The sequence below is a fragment of the Arachis ipaensis genome, chromosome B06 (assembly GCF_000816755.2).
Source record: "Arachis ipaensis cultivar K30076 chromosome B06, Araip1.1, whole genome shotgun sequence".
NCBI classification, from domain to species: domain Eukaryota; kingdom Viridiplantae; phylum Streptophyta; class Magnoliopsida; order Fabales; family Fabaceae; genus Arachis; species Arachis ipaensis.
Window position 1 is genome coordinate 123,042,370 of NC_029790.2, and position 19,355 is coordinate 123,061,724.

General features: G+C 32.6%; 1 protein-coding gene across 1 annotated transcript; it reads right to left on the minus strand.

Annotated features, from left to right (window-relative positions):
- Nucleotides 365–16,643, minus strand: LOC110263542. Its single transcript, XM_021104950.1, has 3 exons — nucleotides 16,432–16,643; nucleotides 634–856; nucleotides 365–544 (listed from the first exon to the last, which is right to left on the minus strand). The coding sequence occupies exons 1-3, from the start codon at nucleotides 16,549–16,551 to the stop codon at nucleotides 531–533; spliced, it is 357 nt and encodes a 118-aa protein (XP_020960609.1). The 5' UTR covers nucleotides 16,552–16,643; the 3' UTR covers nucleotides 365–530.

Below are 19,355 nucleotides of genomic sequence, written 5' to 3' on the forward strand. Positions count from 1 at the left end.
TTTTTCCCCTTCGATAATTTTGTTTTTAACCTAACACAGAAATGAACACAAAAAAAGGGCATCCCTTTTTCAAATTCTTCGCTTTTAAAGATAGTAGAGCTCCCAATAACAACAGGCTTTGGAGATATTTCAATTGAAGAAATCTTGACATCCTAGTTTGATTCTTATCAGCATAGATTTTAATGACACCATTTTCTTCAGACCAAACAGGAAAAAAAATCTACAAAGGAGAAAGAAGTATGCTGTCCCAAGAGCCCCTGTGTAAACGGTATAGTCCCTTGCATGCTTCCCACTTGAATCCCTTGTTTCCTTCAGTACCCGAAAAAACTCACAAAGAAACGAAATCACCCAAAAAGTTGGTGAGCAAAATGAAAAAACCGATCACAATTGAACATAGTTTATACACAAATAGATCAGAAGAAAAATTATTTAACTTAACTTTCTTGCAAATTTTCTGACCCCATTTTCATTTTCAGTAGAACTGGGTTGCAATTTTAGATCCAAAACCAGCTGTATTCTCAATTGATCTCTTATACATCTTCATCTACCAACAGATTATAGTATAAAAATTAGTAAATTAGAATTCTATTTGAAACAAAAGCAAACAAATCATAAAAAATACGATGATGATACCAATACTGTTCTGAGAGGTCGTTCGAGACAAAAAAACGTCGATCGAAGTCGGTAACCTTGATGCACAATGTACATAGAGAGAGAAAACTAGGATAATCCAAGAAAGGATCCAGAAACATGAATTGGATGGGATAAAGAAAACTGGGTTGACGGTGGTGACGGAAGAATCGGGATGACAACACCCACAGAGAAGATCAAGGCAGGAAGGCGAGAGTGGCAACAGCTAGCAAAAGGAGAAAAGAGAAAGGTAGGGCTAAGGTCTCGGTAAAGAAGGAGAAAGTTACGAGGAACATGAGTTCTGATGTTTCAACCCATTCAGCAGCGAACAAGGTAAGTAAACCAAAATAAACCAAAACTGAACATTCCAACATTATTATAGTGGATAAGATTAATTCAATATTATTGTAATTAAAAGGAAATAAAACCAGCAACAATGAAGGTTAACTTCATATTTAAATTTCAATTTCAAATGTTATAAATTTTTAAATGAAGACAACATATATATTTTTAGTAACAATTAAATTTAACCTTTGCTTGAATACATTTAAAAATGGCAATGAAAACCATTCTATTAACCAGGATCTATATCTTTTTGGCAGATTATGATTTTTTCTTTTTTTTTTGGGTACTGATTAATAATTAATTAATCATTCCACCGATTCATTTGAAATTGATAAAATAAACGCATATTTTCTTTTGTTGTAATTAAAAAGAAATTTCATTAAATACATAAATATCATAGTTATATCCACATTAGAATTCAAAACATACTAAGTATTACAAATCAAATAACATTTTAAAGTAATATCTGAACATATTAAACTAAAAAGCATGCAGACCCTCCACAGGCTCATGATCACTTTCACATTGGCTGAAAGCATCTTCAACTTCACGTATAGAATCAACCAGAACATGAATCTGAACAAAATTGAAATCCTCTCAGTTATTGATATTTTTAAATACTAATAATTGAACAAATTATAAAAACTATACAACAGACCTTATGCTCATTCATCACAGCAGCAGCTTCAAAAACATTAATAACAGAGGCATCATCCCAAATTTGTTGAACAATATACACAGATCGATTCATCTCATAACCCACAGGCCTAGCATCAACCATGAATACAACTTTTTTGTGCAAAAGACTTGAAATGAGTTTCAATGGAACAACTTTGCAATAAGATCCCTAAAAAAAATACAAAATAGTTAACAAATAGTGTAATAATAGTTTATCTTTTCGTTAGGAATGTCAAAATATACAAACAACTATATCTATATGTATATACTAATTAAAACCACAATTGGATGATAACCTAATTCCACTCTGGGTGATTATCCAAAAAGCTCGAGTATCTTGTCTTTATTATTTGCACGACCTCACGATCTTTAAGAACAAATATATTGTTGCCATTTGTATGAGACACTACAATCTTTAAGCAGAATCTTGAAAACTATGAGAAAACAAGGAAAATTTTAGTAAACAGTGAAATAATAATTAGTTGCCAAAACAAAATAAAATTAAAGAACAAAACACCTTGGGACAGCATCAATGCATTGAAGCTGACATAGATCACATGATAAAATATTTTTATTAGCTGACACAAGAGAACCACATAAACAAGTTGAGACCCACCACTTATGATTCTTCAAAACAGATGATATAGTTCCCAGAATAAAAACGAAACCACCCTGCCAGCAAAGAAAAAATTATTACAGCATTTCAAATTTCAAATAATTTACAAAACTATCATTTACTAACTTTTCAGCATATCATATAACAAGAATAATAAAAACGAATGATCTAAGAGATTTTATTGCAAATAAGGAAAAAATATACGTTCTCAGCATCAGAATAGCAGCGATTGGGTGAAATAAGATCAGTAATAATATCTTCAATTGTTTCTGATTGAATAGAATTATCACACACTACTTGAGTCTTATAATCTTCCCCAGTTGCATACTGTAAATAGGTGTCATAGATTGGTGGAAAAATGGGACTGTGAAGCCTTGCCTGGAATAATTTGATTAGAATAAGTATCCGACGCATAGATTCAGAAAAAAAAATAAAAAATTGCATGAACATGTTCTAACATAGGGTGAGGAATCATACTTTTGATATAATTATTGGTTGCAGCTGGTTTCGAATTATGACTAAAGATATTTACAATTTTAAAGTACCCGGAGTAATCTCGATCAACTGCAGAATTAATTGCAACCTTGAAAACTTTCTTCTCTCCAACAACATCATCAAACATATGTGGAGAATATGACCGACGGACCTTCGGAGATCAATATAAAAATATCAAGAAACTTGAACACAAAAGAAACTTAATAAAGATTAAATGGGTTTGCTATGAAAGAGTTCATACTGCAAGCAGATTAGGATCAACATGAAATTCTTCTTCTATCCTGAGAAATACTTCAGAACAGGTTTATCCAAATAGTTTTGTTACCGCATTATCAAGCAGAACAAACAAAACATCACACCCACCATGGTGAATCTTTACCCGAATACCATATCTAACACAATTAACAACTAAGAATAACAACTAAAACCAAGAAATCTGCTTAACAACACAAAGAGTTGTGCCTAACAAAGAACAAACAAAAAATCCAAAAGATTGATACTTAATCTATTCCATAATAGAGTTACATATGAACCTTACTTGACCATAACATGTTCAATACATGAACCACAAGCATCACAAAGGTAGAGATCCTCATGCTCAACAACGGCATGACCACATACACATGAGTAGTACCACCAATCTGGTTTATCCATAACTTCCTTAATTGTCCCAATAACAAAGTAATGACCATCCTGTAAAATTTTATAAACAATGATATACTGTACAATAATGATTAACAAATCAGATCACGAAACCCGACACGCATGTTTAATAAATTCAAGTTTAAGTATTAAATGGAGAGTTTGCCAATCTAAAATAGTACCCCATTATCTGCATGAAGATTTTGAATATTACTGATCTCTTTGCCATTGAAATAATGACCATCAACTTTAGAAACCAAGCATCCAAGCACATTGGTCACAAGTCTTAAGAATCCATAACTGGCTACACTAAATCTACATACAAGATACAATAACTAATCCTCATAATACAAAACATATACATCAATACCAACAAAATAAGCATAGCAGGTTGTAGGTTTACAATTTTTTTTTATCACAACAGCTGCTTAGAAACTCAACAGACTCAGGAATATCGGGATTAATGAATAACCTAGAGACATTTATCACATTCTGCAGGATTACCCCACCTGCATGCAAGAATCCTACTCTATTAACCTCAAACCATATTTAAATTAAAAGCTCAAAAAATAGAAAAGTAAATATTAGAGTAAAAAATCGATGAATATGCCTGAAACTAACCTTCAATTGCTTTGATTTTAAAAGACTCGAGGACAATCAGCGGATATCTTGGATATTTTTGTAAGTTATCATATTCTAACAGATCACAAGCATTTCCAAACACATTGTATTGTAACTTTTTGCTGAACAAATAAGTTTCAAAAGATCAAAAGGATCTAACTATATATTTATTGTTATAAACATAAAGACTGGAACAAAAAAAAATAGAATTAATAGAAGATAAGTACTGATATGGGAAGAAGTCAGAGAGATATTACCCATCACTAAAAACTTCTAGCACAACTGCTTTGATCAGCTTCCCATATGATGCTACATCTCTTTCTTTTCGAACACCAGTAATGATCCCAATAAAGTCTAATAATTAGATTCAAACATATACAAATTTGAATCAGAAACCACACTTTTTAAAACATAATACTATGATTCTAACAGGGAAGAGCAAGAAACTTGTACGAACTAATGAGGAAATTGTCGTCCTTTGTCCTTTGATCAATTTCATCTATTGATGTAAAACACAAACCCGAATGTAGTATCCTTAGAGATACCACAGAAACAACAGAGGTCTTGCATTGGAACAAAAGTCTGAACTGATGTTTCGTCACTCTGTTCAAACCAGTGTTTGGTACAACTGTAAAATGGGTCATCAAGTACACATCCCCTTCATTTAGAGACACAGCAAAATTTGATGTAAGCTGATCTCTAATAGTTGCTTGGATCTTGTGTAACTGCAGTTGAAAAAAAATGCTTCATATTTTGAATTTATTAACTTATTTAGGTATCCAAACAGCATAAAAATATTTGATTAAAAAAATAAAACAACAAAAACATATCACTTTGCAACTAAAAAAATTCCCTTCTGCATATTTAAAAAAAAAGTTGCAACAACTTAAAGAAATGCTAACATCAAATAAAATTGACCTTCTCATCCATTAATACCATATGCAACAGATTTTGAAAAGGATCCAAAGCAGGATTCTTGTGGTACCACAACTTTACAACTTTAACATGCACTTTCCATGATTCTCTCCACAGAGTGATTTTCTCCACCAGATCAACACGGTTATTCATTCCCAACATATATAGGATAAGAACACCAAAAAGGAGAAAATATAGAGAGAAAAATTCAGAACTAAGATGAGAAGATAAACAGATGAGTTGGAGTTATAAACTCCCGAACTTAACAAACACTAAAGCTTACAATGTAAGCTTCACATATGGGACAGAGATAGACTAATAGGCATATATAGATTGATATGGCTACACACAGTGACGGATCCAAAAAATTTTGATAGTGGGGGCAAAATATATATAACATGAAAATAATTTTTATAATAAAAATATTAAGTTTACATAAAAAATTAGGTATAAAATATGATTAGGTTTCAAAATATCTAATTACAAATTAAAATACTAAAATGGTAATTTAAATAATAACATATAATTTAAAATTTAATTTTTTATATTTTATATTTTGAAACCTTGACAATATAATCAAAATATCTTTTTTTTGTATATGTTGTTGAACAATCATTTAAAATTCAACTTTCATACAATTAGCTCTTGATGATATTCATTGTTGAAAAAGTTCATTCAATTAGTGTAGTTATAAAAAACTAAAGCTAATTTCAAAAGAAGAAACACAAATGGATAGACAATATTCTTTCGAGTCGATTTCTAAAAAAGAACAACAATCTTATTTAAATTTAAAAATTCATCATTATAATAGACATCTAATATGAAGTACCCAAATTGACTATTAAGCGTCGAAAGTTGAATAAAAAATTATTGTGGGGTCAAATTTAATAATTTAGTGGGGACAAATAAATATTATTATTATATACTACTCAATAAAATTTTAAATTGTAGTGGGGCGCTTGCCCCCACACCGGTAAGAATAGATCCGTCCCTGGCTACACACATCATTTAGGAAGATATCACAAGTAACCAAATACTCATGGGAAAAGAGAAAAAACAATATGGGAAGAGGCCTCTTCCAAATTACCAAATACCTAACACATATAGTTGATTTGACAATTCACAATAAAGCAAAAACAAAATTTTATCAGTCAACTATACCTACCATTACAGTTAACTTCAGCCCAATAGCACAAAGAAAATTATATAATTTATAATGAGAAAACCCCCAACAAGAAAATTATTTCACACAAACACCAAGAGCACAAACATAGGACAGAACCATTGATTTACAAAAATAAGTAACAATCACGATGATTAAATCAAAAACCAAACAATTCAAAATTAAAGGATGAATCCAGAAAAAAGTAACAATTAACACACAAAAAATGAAACTGGAGAAGGAATCGAGAAAGAGATTGAAAAGGAGGAGAATGGAACGATAGCCCACATATATCTCTTGAACGGTGGTGGCAACGTCTGCTATCCAAAATGGAGAAATTGAGATGGAGAATGAGGTATGATAGAGACAGAGAGACAGAGAAACGTTGGGGAGAAGGAACAGACGCGACGAACAGAACAGCACCCTCATGGTGGGATTGAATGGAATCGCAGAGATACCCATAGCTTCTGTGCATGTGGCCAAATCCGAGGATAGAAGCCGAAGCCTCAGTTGAGGATGGGGGTGGCGACATGGTGCGTCCGATGGAGATTGGGTTAGGGATAGAGGAGATGGGGTGAGCCAGTAACGTGGTTTAGGGATCCCTAATCAAGTGAAACTGATGAATTTTACAAAAAAAAAAATTAGAATAACTCAGATTATTTCACTTTAATTACGTTTATGCTTGGACTGAGATGATTATATTAATAAAAACAAAATCCTGCAACAAAGTGTTGTTAGACTGATAGTAAAAAAAATTATCCATACTTTTAAATATTTGATTTTTTAATTGTATACAAATTCAATGTATTAAAAAAAATCTGAATTAATTTTTTTAAAAAACAAATATTTGGTTCATCTGTTAAAAGAGATACGTTTTAAGTAAAAAGAAAAAAATAATAAAATCAATTGAGATCTGGATAAATTAACCAAATTATATAAAGAGATGCCAAGGAAAATTGATATATGACATTATAAAAAAGTTACTACTAATAATATATTTATTACTTAAATATATATGTTAGAAATAACAAAAATAAAATAAAATTGTATGGATAGAGTCTAATTCAGATTAAAATCAAATTATTTTATGAAAGATTAAAATCAAATTTGTATTTAATAAAATTTAATATTTTCAAAACCACATAGTGAAGTAACTTTTTGATATTAGATAAAATAACTGTATTAAAAAAATGGCATTTTAAACAAAAAAAGGAATCAAAATAAAATATGAAAATATGAACCATCAAATTTATCCACTAAAGAAGAGTGTATCTTTTAAATGAGCACAACAATTATGTGCTTATAGAATATGCCATATTTATATAAACCATTAGATTATATTACATAGAAATCAAAGATTAATATAAAAGAAGAACATTGATAGACTCTAATAAATACATAACATTTTAGTGCATAATTAAGTACTTTAAATGTCAATACTCTAATACAAAATCTTTTCTAATACAAAGAATTTGTATCAAATTTTAGAGTGAAATAATATTAAACTCGTCCAAAATTATTTTGAACTAAAATAAAATATTTAAAATATTAGACATCAAATTAGAATTTGGTCTAAATATTAAAACCAAAATAATAATAAAAAATAGAAAACAGAAGGCACCAAGAAAAATTGATACATAAAACCTGGATGATCATTTTAAAATAATTATGATTGATGATATTTTTTCTTAACGGGTAACTATTAAATTATTTTTGAATAAATTTTTACGTGTTCAACTATTAAAAATTAAATTAGAAAAGTATATTCTAACTTATATTTTCTTATTTCTTACAAATTATGTAAACATGTGACAAGGAAAATTGATACATGACATTATAAAAAAGTTACTACTAATAATATATATTACTTAAATATATATTTTAGAAATAACAAAAATATATATTTCAGCACGACCGCTTATGCTCAAAAGAACCGAAAAAATGTAAAAAAGGATAAAAATTAAAATAGGAGAGGGGCAACCAAGATCCACATCACAGTGAAAAGTATAGCACCTCATCGAGCGAAACTCTTTGAAATCATCGCTTTTGACCAGACAGCTACAGAGGAGAAGCCTGGTAAGTGTTGAACCAGTATTCTCCATAACCGTCACCATTCATCGGTCCAAACCCGTCGCCGGGGCCGACTGGGTTGAAACCTACGGTCCTATTGGGAGAGCGACGTGGCGGGCTTTGGAAGCCCCGGCCGCCAGAGCGAAAGTGCATGGGGCTCAGACAAGAGTTGTGGTACGTCATCAGAGAATCAGAGAAGCGAGAATGAGGCCTCGAAGAGTGACGGTGGCCATGAGAAATATAATTTAATAATGTAAAATAATTTAATTTCTTACATTATTTTATTAAAAATAGTATAGTATAATAATTAATTTTAATAAATGAAAAATATTTTTATATTCATTTTAAAGTAAAAGATTATACTTGCCATTTTTAAAATATTATGTATTAAAATGGTGTTAATGTATATATATATACTAATATATTCTATATTTATAAAGCGTATGAATACTCTTCTTTCATAACATCCTTTAATTTTCATTTAATAGAATCTAATGGTTCATAAAAAATGGTGCATCTAGTGCACACAAAATGGTTGAGACGATTCTAGACATACCCCAAAGAAGATGTCCCTCTCTAAAGAAAACGTAGACCAAAACAAAAATAAAAATTACACAGATAAGATTGAAAAATATAACAAAAAACTACATTATATCTTATCAAAAACTTCCTTAAATACAACGTTTTCAGTCCTGGTAGGATCAACTAATCCTTCATCACAAAGTAAAATCTTAAGACCATTTCTATTCCTAACTCGGGAAAGAGCTACATAAAGTTGACCATGACAAAACACAGGACGACGCAAGAACAAACCGACTGTTGATAATGTCTAACCCTGGCTTTTGTTGATTGTCATCGCAAACGACAAAGAAACTGGGAATTGACGGCGTTGGAATTTAAACGGTATAACCGTATCACTGGAAATCAAATTCATTCTGGTGATAAAAACTTTATCCCCAACATTGCTACCAACTAAAGAAGATATACACACCAACTAAAAAATCATAATCTTGGGTCATGTTCAGCAGCTCAAAAAAAGGAAACATGTTGAAACAAGTCTTAGGGATAACATCTTCATCAACAGCTACAACAGTGATTCGGTGAAGGAAAACCAATTTGAATTCATGAGAAGTTGCTCTATAACTACCATGATTTGACACAATAGTAAAGTATGCCATTCTAAAACTTGACCTTCAACTATATGATCCCTAAACCTATTAAGGAGTGGTTTCTTAACTGTAGCTTGAATTTTTCCACACTGGAAATCCAACAAAAGAGCAAAATCAGATTAGTGAAACACATAATTTAAAGTTGAAAACTTAAAAAACAACAACTAACATCATATTTAAAAGAGAAGCTAATAGGGGCTAACATGCTCATCAAGGAGAATCATCTCCATTGAGTTAGGAACCTCATGGTTACCAAAAGAGGGTACAACACAAAGTCTTAGAACCCTAACTTTCAGCCTCCAAGCCTCTCTAGGAGGATGCATCTTAGAAATCATATCAAATGGAGGAGGCATTGCAGTAAAAAGAAAGGAGATAAATAGAGTTGATGAAATAGATCAAAATGTAAACAGAAAAATTCTGAAATAGATAGAGCTTAGGAGGAAATAGAACACAGCAGAATGTTTTTGTATTGATTGTGGTTCACCAACCATCCTTTTATAGAAAAAATCCAGGACACAAGCTCACCTTTTTTAATTCAAATTGAGGATGGAAATGGAGGGAAAACAAAATCTCAATTCATATACATCTCCATTCAATGGCATAGAGACAACTAATCATAGGAGCAAAACCTGAACCAACACAAAAATAGGAAAAACAAGTGAAACTTCCAAGAAATTAAGAAATAGGGACCAAAAATTGAGATATCACACCATACCTACTACAGTGCACCTACATGTCATTGGACCATAGGGAAGGCAGTCATCAACTATCCCAAACAATGATTCTACTCATGGCAATGAGAGTTGGTAAATGTGTTAGGTAGGGATACATTCGAAACAGCAGATGAATGAGAAAAAAAAGTATAGACAAACATCAATAAAAATCTGTCAATCACATCAACATTCATGAAATGGATGAGATTGAAACCTCATACCTTGATAATGATTCCCAAATTTCTAATGAAGAATATATAGCACAACCTTATTATGTGTGGAGAACACATTTTCATGGAAAGACTAGCTGCTAGATAGATTTTACTTTGGATAAAGAGGTGTGCTAGTTAGACAAACAATACCATGAAGCCATTTTACTGGCACAAGGCCATTCTTTTCTCAATGAACCTCTTAAGTTCAGGGCAAAGAGCTGTATGTACATCCAATGGCTGAAATATAAAATAATTTTTCCACAAACAACAAAAAAATGTAATGCAATTCAGTTGAACTTAAAAAATAAATAAATGACCAACGGACTCTACATCAATTTTTGTCAATCACATCATCACAAATAGAATAGATTAGGTACAAAACCCATTCCTTGATAATGATTCACACAACCCACATGCAACTAGCAATTCACTTTAGGTAAACTTAATGGATTTGTTGAACATACCTTAAAAAAAACAAAGATTCATCAATGGGATTATTGAATCAGAACTGAAATCAGAATGCAAGAGTTGAACAGGAGTGAATGGAATTGGGAATGCAAAACTTGAATGGGAGTGGCACAAGCATATTCCTTTATCAAAGAAGGAAACAAATTCATGACAATCAGCTCTACTTCTTTGCAAGAGGTGAAATATACAACAATTTTTGCATAACCAATAAAGGATTGAAATGCAACTGAGTTGACCAACAAAAGGTTTCATCAAAATACAAATAAATCACTATGAAGCTATCAATCAATTCCTATCAATCACATCACCACTCATCAAATAGATTAGATAGAAGCAGTGTTTTTAAATGGCGGTTATGGCGGCGCCATAACGGTATGGCGTGGCGGGTTTTGACCCTGCCGCCATTTACTCGGCGCCGCAATTGCGGTGGCGCCATGGCGGGACGCAATCTGCATGGCGAAAATGGCCTGGTTTTTTCAGGTTTTTCAAAAAAATTTAAGGGTGGTTTGGGTAATTTAATAAACCTAAGTCAGATCCCACTAACCACTAACCCTAATTTTCAGCCCCTCATTCAAAAACTACCTCCTTTTCCTCTTCTTAAAAAAAATCCCTCTCTTCGTCTCTGTTCTCTCATCCCTGCGACCCAGATTTCTTCACCACGCTGCCATCCGTCTAGCCGCCCGTCGCGCCCCCTGACGCGCCGCTCGTCTCTGTTCTCTCATCACTATTGCTCATCACCTGTTCATCACTGCTGGTTCGTACGTGTTTTATCTTCTCTGCTCCTATTTTTTTCTTTTCTCTCTTCCCTGCTGCCCTTTCTTTATCAATAATCAGTGTTAAACTTCTCTTCTTCCATTTTTTTCTATTCAGTATACTATGTCCACTTCTAGACAAGCCCTTGATTCTAATGCCCCTACCCCTGCCTCTGCTGGTCTTATTGTTGGTGCTGCTCCTGTTGATCCCGCTCCCGCTGCTCTTGTCTGTTCTAATAGAGTTGACCTAGGCTGGAAATATATTAATACGGTAGAAGAAGGAAATACCAATGATACCGTATGTACTTTTTGTGGAAAAATTATGAAAGAAGGCATCATACGGGCAAAAGAGCACTTAATGATCAAGCCTGGAAACATTGCTGGATGTAAAATGGTTCCAAAAGATGTTGTTGCTGAATTATGGGAGTATTACCATCAGAAAAAAGGTCGAGGAAGACAAAATGCCTCCCTGGGAAGCACCGAATAACAGAGTGTCAATGCTAGGGAACTTGACTTAGAGAGTTTGGGGTTCGGATTGTCGGAGGAAGATGCTCAAGGGATTGATGAACCTCATAATCCAGCTCCAATGGCAGCAGCTAGAGGGGGTGCAAGTAGTGCTAGAGGGGGTGCAACTAGCATGAGAGGTCCAATGGACTTGTTTGTTAGAAGACCTGAAACTGCCATTACAAGAAATAAAAGAGATAAATTGAGGCAGCAGAACATCAAGGAAGCATGGAATAAGGAAGCAGTTCGTAGAGTTCATCGATACATAGCACGGTGGTTCTACCAAGCGGGGATTCCATTGAACCCAGTAAAGTTGAAGAGTTTTCAAGAAATGTTGTGGGCTGTTGGAAGCTTTGGTCCTAATTTACCTGCTCCCAGTTATCATGCTCTAAGGGTTCCGCTGCTTAATGAGGAGTTGGAATACACCAAAGGATTATTGAAGGGTCTTAAAGAACAATGGAAAAAGTATGGTTGCTCTATTATGTCAGATGCTTGGACGGATAAAAGGCAAAGGAGCATTATCAATTTTCTTGTAAACTCTCCTGCTGGGACAATATTTTTGAAGTCTATTGATGCCTCTGATTATGGGAAGACGGGTGAAAAAATGTTTGAGCTTCTTGATGGTATTGTTGAGGAAATTGGGGAGCAAAATGTTGTTCAAATTGTAACTGACAACGGGAGCAACTATGTTCTAGCCGGTAAGTTACTGATGGAGAAAAGACCGAATTTGTTTTGGACCCCGTGTGCTGCCCATTGTTTGGATTTGATGTTTGAAGACATTGGGAAGTTACCATTAATCCAAAAAACCATAAAAAGTGCCATTTCTTTGGTTAGCTTCACTTATAGCCACTCTAGCACTTTATCGATGTTGAGACAATTCACAAATGGCAAGGAATTGGTGAGGCATGCAGTCACCCGATTTGCCACTTCATTTCTCTCTTTGAAAAGGCTTTATAAGGAGAAAGGAAATCTAAGAAGAATGTTCACTTCGGATGAGTGGGTAAGGAATAAGTTGTCAAGGGAGGCAAAGGGGAGGGAGGCAACAAAGATTGTTATTAGGCCTTCCTTTTGGAATCATGTCAAGTACACTCTTAAGATCATGGGGCCTCTTGTTGGGGTGCTTCGACTTGTTGATGGAGAGAAGAAGCCACCAATGGGTTATATATATGAAGTAATAGAGAAGGCAAAGGAATGCATCATGAAAATATTTTCTAATGATGTGAGCAAATATTCTGAAGTTTTTAAAATCGTTGACAACAGATGGAATTGCCAACTTCATCGTCCGTTGCATGCAGCTGGTCATTTTCTGAATTCGGAGTTGTTTTATGATAATCCTCGCATTGAGTTGGATTTATAAGTTACAAAGGGGTGGTTTGAGTGCATCACTAGATTAGTGCCAAGTATAGCTGTGCAAGAGAAGATATTGGAGAAGCAAGCACTATATAAGGCTGGCTATGGACTTTTTGGATCATCCTTTGCAAAATCTCAGAGGAAAAATCTTTCACCCGGTAAGATTGTTATAAATTTTACAAAACTTTATAAATTTAGTTCGATTAAAGGCTTAGACAAATTTATTTTAATTTTATAGTATTTTGGTGGCGGACATATGGGCATGAAGCTCTAAATATGCGAGACCTTGCTATCAAGATCTTGAGATTGACTTGTAGTGCTTCTGGATGTGAGCGCAATTGGAGTATATTTGAGCATATTCATACTAAGAAAAGAAATAGGCTTGATCATGAAAGGATGGAGAGTTTGGTCTTCATAAAGTATAACCAACAACTCATCGAGAGGTACAACCTTAAAGATGAAGTTGACCCTATTGCACTCAATGACATTGATGAGTGTAATGAGTGGTTAGTGGGAGAAATTGGGACTGCCACCTTTCGAGATGATGATAATATGGATGATGATGCTGATTTGGTTCATCAAGATGACAATACTTTAAGTTGGAACCTTGTTTTTGAAGCAATAGGAGGACATGAGCCTACGACATATACTAAAAGACAACAAAATAGAAAAAGAAAAGAACCTGCAATTGCAAGAGGTGGTGCAAAGGGTGGACCAAGTGGGTCTAAGGCTTCAAAAAAAGGAAAAGGAAAAGCAGTAATTGTGGAAGAAGAAGAAGAACCAGAATTTGAAGATGAAGAGAATTCTGAAAATGAAGAAGAACAAGAAGAGGAGATTCAATTCAATGATACTGAATCAGAGGATGATGAGGGGGTAGAGGGACACGATAATAATCGTGTTAATTTGGATGAATTTGATGAGAGCTAGAATGTAGATGGTTTATAGTTTTTATGTTTTATGTCTTCTATTTTATGGCTTGCTTATGACTTTTGAGTTATGATTGAACTTGATGTTATATTTATTTGCTAAATTTGCTACTATATTTGCTATATTAATTAGATGTTTTATGAATAGAAAGTTGCTTATATAGATAGATTTTATAATTTATTATATTTGCAATTTTTCTGCATGTTTTTTGGTACATATATGTGTATTTTAGGTAATCCGCCATTTCCGCCATTTTTCGCAACGCCATCCGCTATAACTTTATGGCGGATTTTTGGCTTACCGCCATGAGCCGCCATCCGCAATCAAAAACTATGGATAGAAGAGAATTCTCTAGTAACACAAACAGTGGAGTGATGCCATGTTATTGTGAGAAAGCCACTTCCTTTCTGAATGACATCTTAAATTCAGAACAAAGACCCCATGTCTTTTCAAGAGCTGAAATATAAAATAATTTTTACATAAATAATACAAAAAATGAGAATATAATTGAGTTGAATAACCAAATCTTTCATTTAATGACCAAGAAGCTATGAATCAATTCCTATGAATCACATCACCACTGACCAAATAGATTAGATAGAAAGCACATACCTTGATAGGGATTCCCACATTTTCAGTGAAAAATGTATGGCAGAACATCATTATCTATGGAGAAGACATCTTCAAGGGAAGATAACCTACTCCACGTATCTCTCTTTGTAGGAAGGAATTCCTAGTTAGACAAAAAATTCTTTTATATAAACATTAAAAAATACATAAGGAAATTGACCTGAAATCAAAATATAAATAAACAACCAGGAAGCTATACATCAATTTCTATAAATCACATCACTACTGATAGAACAGATCAGGTACAAAACCCATTCCCTCATAATGATTCACATAACCCACATGCAACCACCAATTCACTTTATATAAACTTAATGGATTTGTTGAATATACACACAATAAAAAAATAAAAATAGATTCATGAAATGTTAATATTGCATTGAATGGGTCTGCTTTCAATATAATTATTTGAGTGCTTCATAAAATTTGACATCAAACATAAATAATAGAACATGATTCTGAATGCAGAAAACAGTATAAAACCTCAATGAATTTGTTGAATATACACAAAGTAAAAAATTAAAAATAGATTCATCAGTTTTTAAATAATGTAACAGAAACTTCCAAAGAATATAACCAAGAACATGAACCCATAAACAAACCAAGTCAGATAAGAGAACATGATTCTGAATGCAGAAAAAATTATAAATTGCTACATTCAGCCCAAACAATTCAAAGGGATTAGTGAATGAGAATGGAAATTGGAATGAAAAACTTGAATAGCAGAGAATGAAATTGGGAATGCAAAACTTGAATAGGAGAAGCTGGGTCTATAAACTGACTTTGTTGAAAAAACTCTGTCAATCACATCACCATGGAGAAAGTAGATTAGGTAGAAACCCCATACCTAAACAATGATTCACAAAACCAAACCCATCATCCATAAATATAAGAAAAGGTAAGTAAGAAGACAATCTTTATAATCATTATAAAATCCCAAAAATTGATGAAATACACAAACCACATGCAACAAACAATTCAACGGGTAGAAAAAGGAGAAATGATAATCATACCAACAAAATCTAAATAACGAAATGAAGAAGAGGAAACAGATTCATAGATCATACTCAAAATTAACAGTAACTTCCAAATAATGTAACCAAGAACATGAACCCAGAAACAAACCAAGTCAGATAGACAATTTACAAATTAGGAATTTCACAAACCCTAGACAATAAGATCTAGCTTAACCGTCGAATAGATACGAAAAATTATCACAATTTGCACAATTAGGACTTTCACAAATCCTAGACAATAAAATCTGGGTTAACCGTGGAATAGATACCAAAATTGATCACAAGAATGTACACAATGAAGGAAAGAAAAAGGATGAAGAGAAAAATAGGTTTGGATGCCTGATTGATTGGTCGGAGATCTTGAATTTGAGACTCCATTGGAAAATCACTAACCTGGATGAACGGCGACGAACCAAACTCCCAAGAAAACAGAGCTCGTACACAGACTTTCATAGGGTAGACGAAACGAAGCTAGGAGAAGAAAGCAAAGCTCCTAAGGTTCCAAGTAATCATTACCTGTTCAAACAAATCCATCAAGAAGGCAGGTTGCGTGAGCGATTCGGTGAAAGCGAAGACAGGTTGCGTGAGCGAGAAGGTGAAAGGGATAGCTGACGGCGGAATGACAGAGGAGCACATGCACCCCTGAAGATAAGAAGCCACACTGGACGAGATGCCACCGTGGAGGAAAGCCTCCACCTGAGACTGTAGCCGGCGTAGAATGCGGGGAGGTCTCCAGCTCGGAGATGAAACCACGGCTATCTAGTGTTTAATGATTAGATTTGACAATGACAAAATAGCTTTTCGTATATATATGAAATAAATTCAACAACTATACACCTAGCGAGGAGTAGAGAAATTCAACAAAGCAAATAACAATATATATATATATATAAAAGATAACTAATTTAATATTCAATTTTCCAACACTATAAAAAAAGTCAGTAATTCTTGAAAATAATAAAATTAGTTTCTGAATTTATAAATTGTGAATATTTTTCGACTCTAATCAATTGTTGCTAATATAATATTGACATAGTGCGTTACTACAAACTCGAATTCGACAGCATTAAACGCTTAATAATGACCCGATAAAGTGTTCATAATAACTCCACGAATGCCCAAGGCCTATAGCCTCTTACTATCACCCACTTCAGCGCATCTAATAGATTTTTGAATTTGAAAGCCTCGAGATATGCTAATCACTTAGGAGATATGATAAATCACGAACTTATAAAATCAGTTCCTCCAAGTATGATCTATCTGAACCTTTACAAACCCTATCTCTTACGTATCCAATGACTTGGGTCTTATTTGGACCTCATTTTCAAAAAAAAAAAAAATTTAAATGATATTTTTTTAAAAGAATGATTTTATGTTTGAATATCTCATATAAAAAGATATTTTTATTTATCAATTATATTTGAATAAAATAAGATAAAAATATTTTTTTATTCATTTATTATGTAAAATTTTTTTAACAAAAATCTTTTAAAAAAAATATAAATTGTAACTTCTCAAAAAAAGATATTTTTTTATTTTTCTAATACTTTTATTTTTACTACTAGAAATTTATCAAACAAGCTAAAAAATAAAAAAAATATCTTTTTTCATTGAAAAAATATATTTTTTTATCAACTTAATGACACTCAAACAAGCACTAAATTATATTTTCGCCTAACCGGCAACGTCGCAATCATGGAAGAAGTCCTCGGTGCCTGACAATAGAGTTGTGCATGGACCGGATGAAATCGAGTTTGATGTGACTCAGACCCGGCCCAAAATATATACCGGGCCTATTTATTAGACCCGAATCTGACCCTAGACCCGATGAAACCTATATACTTTCGGGCCACGATTATATCGGGTAAAAACCGGGTGAAAACCATGTCGTTAACATTATATTACCTTGATACCTTCTTATAAGTTAACATGTGAAAATATCCAAATTTCTAAGACTCCAACTATTATTTGATATGGTAAAATTCACTTAGAAAAATATAACAAGAACCAACTCTTCTCTAAAATTAAAGCATAACCATAATCAATACTAATATTATCTAATAACACCAAATATTTAAATCAATATAAATAACACAATATTATGCATTAGTCTAAAATCTTATACATTTTAAACATAAACATTAACTTAAAGTCTTATAATAACTAATAACACAAAATATTAAGGTTTACAATACTTAAATTCCACATAAGAATAGCCATCATTCATCACTAATAACACAAAATATTAATTGTGTATGATGACCGGGCCACCAGGCCGACTTCAGGTGACCCGAGCCATGACGCGGACCCGACCCAAAATAATGACCAGGTTTATTTTTAGACCCTTATCCGGTCCTGGACTCGATAAAATCACACCAAAATAGCCCCTAAAATGTTTGGGGTCGGGTCGGACCGGACCGGGTCGGGCCATGCACACCCCTTTTGCAGATAAGATACAAGGATATAAAGATACAAAATCGACTAGATAAGATATAGATAAAGATATAGTAGGTTTGTTTGAGCGCCATTCTCAAAAATGTTTTTTTAATTATATTTTTAAAATAAATTTTTTACAAAAATAAAAGTGATTTTATTTTTGAATATTTTATATTAAAAATTTTTTTTATTTATTAATTATGTTTGAGTTAAATAAGATAAAAATATTTTTTTGTTTATTTATTATGTAAAAAATATATTTTTTAAAAAAAATTAAAAAAAAATATAAATGGTAACTTCTCAAAAAATATTTTTTAATTTTTGTAATATTTTTTTTTACTATTAAAAAATTGTCAAATACACTAAAAAAAATTATTAAATGTTTTTATTAGTTTAATAACGACGAAACCGAAGAGGACACGGAGTTTTATTTTTGTTTTGTGCTACTTTTTGGAATTGCTTGTCTGTTTTAATTGTTTATTTCTGCTTGCTCCACTTTAATATGTTGAGCTCATTTGTTTTAAAAAAAAATAACGACAAAAAAACACTTAATCGTGAGAATGTCTTTGTAGATCACCCCTACTATTCACACATCAAGACTTCAAGAGTCCGAAGGGCAGAAGAAATCTTGCATCCATAATTGACGATCTCAAATAGGTAGAAACTCAAATGTAGTCGACTTCACGTGAAGTTGATCACTTAGAGCGGTTAGATGATTTGACTTATTTGACTAAATTTTCATCTAATAATTCTCAACTATCAACTTCACATGAAATCAACTGCATTTAAGTTTTCACCTCCCAAATATCTAAGGTAACTCGCGAACAAGTGTTAAAGTATTATCGTAGCATCTTATAATAATAAGGTGACATATTTAGAACTTTAGTATCATCAAACTAGTGTTTGTGACGAAGATATCTTTAAAATTTTAGAAAAAAAAATAAAAATAAAAAAATTAATCAATAAATTAGTTAATTAACAAACTAATTAAAAGAGTAAATTTT

What these genes read in the sequence shown, in the direction of transcription:
- LOC110263542 (XM_021104950.1), bottom strand. Translation starts at nt 16,551, where the DNA reads ATGTGCTCCTCTGTCATTCCGCCGTCAGCTATCCCTTTCACCTTCTCG. An exon ending in TGATGGATTTGTTTGAACAG is followed by an intron (nt 857 to 16,431) that starts GTAATGATTACT and finishes TCCTTTTGCTAG; the next exon opens with CTGTTGCCACTCTCGCCTTC.